This window comes from Mustela nivalis (assembly GCF_964662115.1).
Source record: "Mustela nivalis genome assembly, chromosome: 18".
Classification (NCBI taxonomy): Eukaryota; Metazoa; Chordata; class Mammalia; order Carnivora; family Mustelidae; genus Mustela; species Mustela nivalis.
The window spans coordinates 42,072,695-42,083,410 of NC_139037.1; the positions used below are offsets into that span (position 1 = coordinate 42,072,695).

At 50.7% G+C, this 10,716-nt stretch overlaps 1 protein-coding gene across 6 annotated transcripts; it reads left to right on the forward strand.

The window, feature by feature from the left end:
- The first annotated feature begins 174 nt into the window (after positions 1-174).
- On the forward strand, positions 175-10,129 carry ZBTB32 (zinc finger and BTB domain containing 32). 6 transcript variants are annotated; one of them, XM_082708749.1, is made up of 8 exons: positions 182-362; positions 1,032-1,215; positions 7,598-7,844; positions 8,406-8,580; positions 8,840-8,913; positions 9,026-9,094; positions 9,219-9,380; positions 9,549-10,129. In XM_082708749.1, the coding sequence occupies exons 3-8, from the start codon at positions 7,697-7,699 to the stop codon at positions 9,824-9,826; spliced, it is 906 nt and encodes a 301-aa protein (XP_082564875.1). In that variant the 5' UTR covers positions 182-362; positions 1,032-1,215; positions 7,598-7,696; the 3' UTR covers positions 9,827-10,129. The 6 variants fall into 6 exon arrangements, with proteins under 6 accessions (XP_082564872.1, XP_082564875.1, XP_082564876.1 ...); XM_082708746.1 differs by having other exon boundaries at positions 175-362; positions 7,598-8,580; XM_082708750.1 differs by lacking the exons at positions 1,032-1,215; positions 7,598-7,844 and having other exon boundaries at positions 186-362.
- The last annotated feature ends 587 nt before the right edge of the window (positions 10,130-10,716 follow it).

Consider the following 10,716-nt stretch of genomic DNA (forward strand, 5'->3'; position numbering starts at 1 on the left):
GCTCCCGCCTCCTGGTCCTCTAATCAATCAAAAGAAAAGAAGCAAGCCCCTAGACCAATCAGAAGTGGAAGCGGTCGAGCAATGCCCGCCTCCTTAAAGCGCCCTAGCTCCTCATTGGATGTGTCCGAGCGCGGACCCAAAGCTAAGCCACTTAGAAGAGAGTGGGGCCAGCCAATCAGCAGTGCAACCGCAGCCGGGCTGGTGGAACCGGAGAGGCAGTATCAGCTCACAGACTCGCGCGGTGCGAGCTCGCCGCCTGTCAACGCCAAAACCCTGCATGGACAGAAAGCCAGCTGGCTAAGCTCTTAGCCCTGGCCAATTAATGGCGGGGCAGAGCAATGGGTCATTCTCTCTGCGGTGTGGTATGTGTGTGTGAGAAGGGAGACGGCTAGAACGTGAAGTGCGCAGTTAACCATGGCTCAGGCAAGGAGCATTTGAAGCGCGATCATCTAGACCAATCACAGGTCAAGGCAGTACCCCTTCTAATGCTTTCCTTGCTCCCCCCTTACTTCCGGTGAGGCATGGTGCGTTCTGCAACCAATCAGTGGTGGGCAGGGCAAGAGGCGGGAAAGGGAAGCTGCCTACAGGCACCCCGAAGCCTGGCAGGCACTTGAGGGCCTCCCAACCATCAGAGACACACACTTCATAGACTGTCAGGGGTTGAGAGAGACGTGAAAAGCTTTGCAACGAGGGCTAAGCAGGGTGGCAAGACAGAAGCAGGAAGCGGTGGTATCCCGAGCCCTTGCAGAGGAAGCTTCCAAGACTGTTGAGGCGAAGGAGGTTCAGGGCCCAGTGCTTTCACAGAGAGGGTGACACAGCTACTCAGCAGGGGAGGGGGGCGAGCTGGAGGGTAACGGCTCAGCGTTAGAGACCTGACCCAAGTCCACGGACCAATCAGGCTCCACCGCCCTGCCACACCTCAGAGTCAGCGGAGTGATTGGCTCCGCAGCCAATCAGGGGTGGGCGCGAGGCGGGAGCGAGCAAGTGGAGCTATCCTAGGTGCCTCCTAGAATGTTGAGCATGCTCAGCAGGAAGCGGCCAGCGCTGCAGCCAATCAGCGTCCGCCTCGGAATCCAGGCGCGACAGGCAAGCTGTGCACGCGCCCAGGCCTCGAGCTCCGGGCCTCGCGACACTCGCCACTTTCTAACGGCCACTCGAGCTTGTGCCGCCCTCAGTGTATGTGAGACTGTGGGAAGAGGAACAGGGTCCAAGTGGGTGAGTGCCGTGGTTTTTCTTACACTTTTTAAGGCTTGGGACTGGTCCAGGCCAACCTGGGGTATGAGGGCTTGAGTGGTTGTTGTGAGGGTTGAGGGCTTTAATCCGTGGGGACTCCCTTTGCCCTGGTGAGGCTGGCAATGGGACCTCCCGGGCACCTTTGGAGGCCAAGCCAACATGTCCTGAGTTGGTCCATGGTCCCTGAGGCTAACTTGACTTGGAAGTCGTATTTGGGGGGCTGTTGGGAGGCCCTCGGAGCTCTGCATGGCATCACTGGCCCTGAGGTATAGCCTCTGAACTGTGGGACGTTGTCTGAGGGCTCTGGACTGAGTCTGAATCTGGCGACTGGAAAGAGAGGCCTGGCGACTCTCCAGAGGTTATTGGGAGTCACTGGGCCAAAGATGAAACTTGTGTGACTTGAGAGATTTTCTGGGGTCTTAGGATCCAGCTTGGGCTGAGAGTGAGAGTTGCCAAGGTTGAAAGCCCAATGGGAAGTTGTCGATGGCCATTGCATCCAGGCTGTGCTAAGAACATGTGGCTGCAAGGCTTTTGGGAGGGGTTGCTGGACTCCAGGTTGAGGCACAGATTTTCCAGTATTGGGTCCAGGTTAGACAGCCTGACCAAGAGGTTAGGCCCAAGGTCTTCAGGAGGTTCTTGAGGAGGGAGTTTCTGAATCTCAGAGGTTGTTTGCCCTCCACGGAATATTACTGGTGTGTGACTCTAGAAAAAAACAGGATTGGTTCATGTTAGGCCTTTGGGTCCACTCTCTCCCAAACTCTGATCATTCCGAAAAGGTATCAGGCAGTGAGAATAGGGCCAGATGCATAGGGAAGATGGACGTTCTATTGGAGCACAGGAAGAGGTGTGTGAGATATCCTGCTCCTTAAGAAATCACCCAGGTTGTCTTTACAGAAAATTTTTCATTCTTATTGGACAGGGTGTTGATATCTAATTTCACTCGGCTGTTCAAATTATACATGGTATTAGAGCTTTCAGAGTGCTTTCATGTACACCCAGAGTTCTTAAACCTTGGATGGGGGATACAAGGGAGTGGTCTATGAGTAGATTAAAAGGGTTTTTGAGCTCTTGGAAATCACAAGAAAAACTGTATGCATGTTGTTTGGAGGGGAGCATGCAAAGCAGCCGCAAGGATAAACAAGGAGTATTTAACCTGTCCAGGGACTGGCTTCAGTCTGTGAATCCCTTATCATTCACATATACAATGGTATGAGTATCTATAATTTTCTGGTGTAAAGAGTTGATTCTGTGGCTTAAAATGTTTAAAAGGATGGTAATCCCCTTAACCATGACATTAAGAACCACTGGAATTAAGCAGGTTCCTGTATTACCTGTGGGGCCTAGGCCAGACTAGAAATGAAGATTCCCCTTTTCTTCCCACACCTGGTGTTGGCACACATTTCAAGACATATTAGCCTGCATGTCTGAGCTCAGTATACCTGCCCTTCACACAAAATCAAGGCCTGGAGTGTGTACATTGGTGATACATTTAATCCTCCTGAGTATAGACCTGGGGTTAAGGGCTGTGTAGGTCCTGGAAATGGGCCATTTAGGAGAGGAAGTCCAGGGTTCTAAGCTCCCAAAGCACAGCCTAGAACTGGGGGAAACATGTTCCAGGTGGGCCTTTCCTAGATGCCCTTGGATCCTTGACCCAAGGTGGGGGGACACAGCCAGAGGGGGTCAGAGTAGGTTTCATGCAATACTGGCATTCAGTACTGGTCTTGAAAACAGCCCCACTGAGCAAACTGAGGATCTCAGAAGAGTTAGCCCCATATTAGGGCTGGAGAAAAAGGCCACCTACAGAGAAGATGCAGTGGAACCTAAACTTTCTTTTTAAACTTCTAGTCTAGTTCTTTTTCCACTTGATCCACAAAAGATATGTTAGGATAAGGTTTCTATGACCTAGGTACAGTTCACATGGCTATGATTACACTGGTTCTTGAGTTATATGAAACATAGATTTAAGGGAAGAAAGAAACTAATTTACTCCGCGTTGTCTCTTCTCTGGTATGTGTTGGATGTACTTAACTAGAAAGAGTGGGCATTTGAAAGTTTATGTAAGATTTGGATAATTGGCCTTCATCTGCATAAAATACTGTGGGGGAATTTAACCACCTTAATTTGAAGAAAGAGATGTGTTCCTGGAAAAAGGGAAAGTTCATATAATTTTTCTAAATTGAATCTTGTTTAACTTGGCTTTGGAATACTTAGTATTTAAAATAAGTGTGATAAAGGGAAATATTTTTCATAAAACAAATAATCATGTCTCCAATTGGCCTATTCTGATGGTTTAGTTTTAATTATATTTAAAGAGAATCCATACTTGTATTGCTGTGTTGATATTTTTATATCAAGCCGGGCTGTACCTACAGGGGCATATGAAGGAGCATGCCTATCATTTCTATTGAAGGTCATGACTATCAATTAGAATTTATTATTGAATTAGAATTAGAATTTATTATTGAAGGTCATGCCTATCAACTAGAATTTTAAAATAGCAGACTTTAAACTTTAATTAATAATATAAGTATTGGGACTGAGAGGCAAAAATCATACCTTTTTCTCCCCACATACGTCCTTCCGGTTATGTCTCACCTAATCTCTCCTACCCACTCTACCCTATCCCAGGATGGGGTTTGTGTCCCAGAACCAATGGTTTCCTGGGTCCACCCCAGGAGACAACTGCAGGGGATTCCTACAGAGTCAGCCTGGGAAGTAGAAGGTGGACAAGGTTTTTGAGATTGTGATGGAAGACTTTTTAAGAATAGAGTTATCACTTTCCCTACCCTTCCAAGTCAAAGTACTATTTGCTCGTGCTTCTGCTGTCACTGCTCAATGCAAGATGGTTTGGGCTGTGTAGTCAAGAACTTAGGGAGAGAGAAGGGCCTAGAGTGGCACCAGCCTGAGGGCTGAGGCTAGAGGTCCCTGGAGATACCTCTAAGGGGTGGTCTTTAAAAGGATATCCTTAAGTGGGGTAGACACCAGGTAGGAGGCAAAATGGGGTTTCCCATTCTTGGGGGCTTTTGTTCACTGAATGGGGAGTCCCCTTGCCCTTCTCCTCCGTATTAGGTTTCCTGAAAGCCTGCTGACACTCCCTGTCAACTATACTTGGCTTATAGAGGATGCTGCCCTTTGAGCACAATCTCTAACATTCTTGATCATCAATGAGCAAATCCTACCAGTGGGGGAGCTGAGTCACAGGCTCCCTACATGAAGTAGGGTTGCGAGGCAAGGCCACTGGGTGATGCTGTAATCTTCCAGACCCCTGTACCTTTTCTTCTGCACTTGGGGTTTCTCTCTCATGGTTTTCCCCCACTTATTCCATATCTCCAGGGCTGTATTACTGTGTTGAAGAACGTTTTTCTCTGTACACCTACATATCAGGAATTGGTGCTTTTATATGTCCAGGCCAAGTGTCTTTTATATGGGTGTTTAATGAGTCCCTGGGTGTGGTGGTATGAGGAGTTAGAAAGCTCAGAAATGGAAAATATTTAACGTTCAGAGTAGCACATGAATACAACCTGTCCATTTGCATTTTCCCTTTCGCTCTGAGTCATCTTCCCCTCTCCCCCCACCCTATGATTGCCCCTCCACCAGCCCCACCCACTGGCACACCCTGTCTGATCTAGGAAGGGTTAACATCTGCATATACCCAAGCTAGAATGAGAGGTAGATGGGGAAGGCATGTTAGGTCTGGAGGGAGAAAGCAGAAGGCTGTCTGAACATTTTGGGGTCCTGGAGCCAAAGGGAGAAACAGGAGTTTAGGGACATAATATTTGGGTCTAGGAGGGGACTAGGATCTAAGGGAGAAAAAGCCTAGGGTGAACCAGACTTTGTCAGGTCACCAGAGCAGCCTACCAATGCCTAATTTGTTTATCTTCCAGTTACTTATTGGGCATATATGATATACCAGGCACATATCACAAATGATTTCTCTACATTTGTTGAATGAATAAAAAAGCCATAGGATGAGGGATAACAGAATAATAAAAAACAGAAAAAGAAATGAGTCTCTCAGACCTCATCCTTTCCCCAGGTTAAGGAGTACTAAAGTGTGAAAACAGGGGAAATCTCCTGAGAGCTTGACCCTTTTGACAGGAAGTGAAAGAAACCCCAGAGTTCTGATTTCAGAGAAATGTCATTTGTCATCAACCCAAGAAAAGGGAGTTTTCTCTTCGAAGACCACCGCGGGCCCTTCCTGGGGTTGCCCCCTTCAGAAGTTGATGGGAGAATCTGAGTCACTTGTACATTCAGTCCCCAGTGGTGGCCCAGATGACAGGGTCATTTCCACAGAGTAGTCAGGCTTCCTAGTACTAAAAGTCAGGGAGAGGAAGGACAGGCATGCTTTTGGCCCTCTTTCACTCTCTCCTTGGAATCCCGATGTTTCAGTCCTTTTTACTTCTGAAGTAGTAGAAACAGCTTCTAGCTGCTAGAGCTGACAGTTCTCAGAACTAATTCTATTTGAATGATGCTATTGTACTGACAAACCACTTTCACATTCATCATGTCATTTCATCTTCACCCTCACCTCCAAATGAGATAAGCAAAGGTTATCCCTATTTCATGGATGAGGTAACTGAGGCTCAGAGAGGTGACTTGCCTAACATGACTCAATTAGTAAACAGCAGAGATGAGACTTGAATGTGGGTCTAATTATTCCAAGGTTCTTGCTGCGAGATGAACTTTTTAAAAAAAGATTTTTATTTATTTATTTGAGAGAGCAGGCAGAGAGTGCGAGACAGCACATGAGAAGGGGAGGGGGCAGAGGGAGAGGGAAAAGCAGACTCCTGGTTGATCATGGAGCTTGATGTGTCGTGGACCTCTATCTCAGGACCCTGAGATGACAATCTGAGCTGAAGGTGGACGCTTAACTGACTGAGCCACCCAGGCACCCCATGATTTTTATTCTTTTAAAGTAATCTCTACACCCAGCATGGGGCTCGAACCTACAACCCCAAGATCAAGAGTTGCATGCTCTACAAACAAAGCCAGGCACCCCTTCACATGAACTTCTTTGACTCTAGAAGTTCACAAATGAAATATGGAGACAAGGGAGGAAGAATGTCTTGAATCTGGAAGTAGAGGAGGTGGTCTTTCTTAGAGGGGTAAAGCAGAGCCAGGGGTATAAAGCCACACCCCCTTGGGGGGACTGTGGCAGACTGATACTTGGGACACCCAATGGAAGACTGTGAGGTCAGGGGCGGGGCTAGCTCCAGGGGGGCCCCAGGAGCCCCAACAGCAGTTCAGAGCATGCGGTGTCCAGGAGGAAGCTACAACTGGTGAGTGGTTGCTTCTCCCCAGCTGAGACTTTCCTCCCACTACACCCTGCTTTTTGTCCCCTTCCTACCAACCTGTAGCCTTCTCCCTGAGGTGTCGAAGTAGTAATCCTCCCCACAAGGGTCCTTACTCATGGTGACTCCACATTAAGGAATTTGCCTACCAGGCACTGAGACACTTAGATCTGTCTCTTAGTATCTGGGTTCCCAGTTCTCTTCTTAAAAGTCAGTGTGGTAGTTTTGATATGTGATGAATTTCTGCCTTATTGGATCTTTCTACTCGTTGCTTTGGGCTTATAAAAAACAAAATTAAACCATCTCCTTATCCTAAAATCTGGAAAGAAAATAGCCTCCCCCTATACAGATCCCATTTTCCTTTCTCATGCTTCTTCAGAGGTCAAAACTTTCTCCAAAATCTCTCTCCATCCTTGATCAGAACCTTCTCTTCTGTGGCTTCTGCTCTCTCAACCCACTGGATGGGGCTCTCTTCTCGGTCCTTCTCTGAGGACATGTTCTAGAAGTTTCAGCCATAGGGGGATAATCAATTGATGCTGCCTTGCAGCAATGACCTCAGTCTTACTGTCCTTTCTGCCTCTCAAGACTACTCAGCTCCATGTGATGGGGTGAAGGTGGGGTTGGGGGGTCACACTAGCTTTCAAAACTCTCCTGTGAAGCTGTGTCTTGCTCCATCCCTAACTGCCAGGGCTGACTGGGCCTTACGGTGATTTCTTTGTCTGGAAAGAAGAAAGCCTGGCCTGCTCCAAGGTCTTTCCTTGTAGAAGGGCTTAGAGTAGCAGAAGTATCGGCATCTGCTCTTTTTTAAGTAGAGACTGTCAACTGGCAGGGCCCATATATACTAGCCTTAAACCCACTATTTGATACAGTCACTAACTGCTTGGTCCTTACTCTCTAAGTCCTGAATATGGTCTAATTTCTATTCTCCTGCCAACCCCCTCCTTACCCCTACCCTGTGGTCCATTATGATTCTGGATAAGCTCAGGTCCTCTCTTGGGTTAGTTTATTTGTTCCATTCAGGGCACAAAGAGCTCTGAACCAGCAACTCACTCTTTCTCCCCTCACCTCCACAGGCTTGAGAATATGCTGTTCCTCTTTCCTCTTTCCACCATGGACCCCACACTGTGGCCTTTCTTTCAGGTCCTCTGAGACTGGTACCCAGGCAAGGCACAATGCCCCTGTTCCCGACGACAAGACTGCTTAGCCCCTATGGCTCTGATCGGCTGGTACGGCTAGCAGCCAGGCTCCGGCCAGCACTGTGTGATACCTTGATCACTGTGGGAAGCCAAGAATTCCCTGCCCACAGCCTGGTCTTGGCAGGTGTGAGCCAGCAGCTGGGCCGCAGGGGCCACTGGGCTCTGATGAAAGGCATCAGCCCTTCCACCTTTGCCCAGCTTCTGTACTTTGTTTATGGGGAGAGTGTAGAACTGCAGCCTGGGGAACTCGGACCCCTTGAGGAAGCGGCCAGAGCCTTGGGGGTACAGTCTCTGGAAGAGGCATGCAAGAAGGCTCGACGGGACAGGGCTAGAGAACTGGGTCCAGGGCTCAAGGAACATCAGGAGGAGCCAGAGAAACCCACAAAGGACTCTGAGAGAGGACTGGAGGGACATGGAGAGCAGAGACCAGAGACATTTGTTAGAGCTGGTTGGAGAGAACAAGAGGCACTGCATGAGCAAAGGCCACCAAAAGACAGCTCTGAGAGAGCAGAGGCAATGAAGGAGGGTGCGGGGAAGCAGAGGAGATCAAAGGAAAAACTTAAGCAATCGCCTAATGGCCATGCGGGAACAGATGGGAAGGAAGACGGGATTATGTGGGTGACAGAGAGTCCAGGGGGCTCTGAGGAAGGTCTGCGGGAGTTCTCTTGCCCCCTTCCCCCACCAGGTTCCCTCCAAACAAGCGTCATTCCTAGGCCCTGGTGGGCTGAGGCCCCTTGGTTGGGGGAGGGCCAGCCCGCCCTGTGGAGCATCCTGCTGTTGCCACCCAGATATGGCACTCCCTTCTCCCATAGCACCCCCATCACTGGAGCCTGGCAGGAGGTCTGGCCTCAGGACCAGAGGTGAGTGAAGAGCCTAATGGAAGACCTCCCTGGCTGGGAGGGAGTGGCTCAGGATAGGCAGCAGTGATGGGTAGAAAGGCACCACATCTCTTATCTGTACTGTACATTTCCTGAGCTCGTGATAGGACAAGAAGCTTCCACCACAGGGGAATTCAAAGCCCAGACCCTAAGGAGGACTCATGACATCTCCCTCTTCAGGAAGGGCCTGGCCAGGATCCCAGGTTTTGCCAAGGCTAACTCTTCCCCACTCCATCCCCAGGATCCCATTGTCCCTGAACCCTGAGAAAGGTCTCTGGAACCAGAAACAGTTGGCCAACTCCAGTCATGCCGCAGGTAAGCCCTGAAGTACCCTGTACAAATGCTGTAACATGGTCTCTCTCTCCTTAGGCTGGGACTCCAGGAGTCCAGCCTGAGGAGAGCACCTCCTTCACTCTGCTCCCTCCAGGTTTCCTCCCCCAGGGCCCCACAAAGCTCAGCCCTGGGGAGATGAAAGAGTCTGATCAGAGGCACACAGGTGAGTAGGGTGAGGGCGATTTTACCTCAGCCCCACTGTAGCTCCCAAAGTCTTTTCTGGGAGTACCAGTGGTCCAGCTTTGGGATTTCCAGCCCTGCTTCCTTTGCCTTCTCTAACCCCACAGGTGAACTTGCAACCTGTGTGGGTCATGTGAGTAGAGCAGGCCCAGCTCACCAACAACCTCCCCCACCCCCACCTGCTCGGTCTCGGCCCTATTCTTGTTCTGTCTGTGGAAAAAGGTTCTCACTCAAGCATCAGATGGAGACGCACTACCGAGTCCACACAGGTATGGGCTCCCCACCCAGTGCAATTATCTGCTCCCTTCCAAACTCTGGTCTGTCTGCTCCTAAGTCCTCTTCCCAGCACAGTTCCTTTGCTCAATCGCCCAGATCAACCCCTACACCAGCCTTCACCCACTTCTTTCTTTACCGGCCTCCCCCTCCACCTGCCCTAGGAGAGAAGCCCTTCTCCTGTAGCCTCTGCCCCCAGCGCTCCCGGGACTTCTCAGCCATGACCAAGCACCTGCGGACGCATGGGGCCGCACCATACCGCTGCCCTCTGTGCCAGGCCGGCTGCCCCAGCCTGGCCTCCATGCAGGCACACATGCGCGGCCACTCGCCCAGCCAGCTCCCACCTGGATGGACCATTCGCTCCACCTTCCTCTACTCCTCTTCTTCGAGGCCGTCCCGGGCCTCGACCTCTCCCTGTAGGTCCCCTTCCTCAACCACCTGATGGGGTTGGTAGCTTCTTTGGCTTCAGCTGACAATACAATTAAAGAATGAAAGACGGGCCGACGGGCTGGCTAGGTTTCTGACCCAGCACCACAGCTATTGGCAGCCTAGAAAATCCAGCTCCAAGAAGCGCCGCAGAAAAGGCGCTGCAAGCCTTCTTCCAGATGCTCGCGGGCCCCAGAAGCCTGGGCCAGCGAGCCCGTGTGGGGTGCGGGCAATGAAGTTTGCACGAGTGAAAATTGTGCGGGGACTAGCGATTCCATCATCAAAATAAAGAGTTTCCTGTGCCCTCCTTTCAGGACCAGAAGCGGAGTCCAGACTTTATAGTCTGAGAGCTGGGGAGAGGGAAGGAAGGGGAGCCTTGCCCCTTGTCCTGTGGCGGCCCCTGCTGGCGGTGCTTCCACTGTTCAGCGCGGGGGGCCACCTTCATCTCCAGTTGTCCCTGTTCTCCCTCAGAGGTAGCGGCCCGCGAGGGCCACGAAGTCCAGGCTGACTTAGCAGGAAGCCCTGTTGGCGGAGGCTGTGAGGAACCAAGTTATTAGCCCCTTTCACAGCAAACAACGGTGCGCAGAATATGAGTCTGGGACCCCCAGCCCAGGGCTCCAGGAACGCGTGCTCCACCCTCCTCCTTTCCTTGAGCTTTCTGCCACCCTCCTCCTCTCCTTGAGCACAAGGACCGCAAAGCTGCGGCCTCTCGAGCATTCCCTCGATGCTGTGCAGAACTGCAGACGGGTGGCGCCTCCAACTGAGACTAATCCTCTGCCGCGGCCCTTTCCCACCCCACGCCTCCTGCAGTCGCGAACTTCATTTCCCAGTGTCTCTGGGATTCCCAGGGTCCGAAGCCCACAGCACCCTGGGAGTGGTAGTTCACGCGTACCCTCGTCTCGAAAG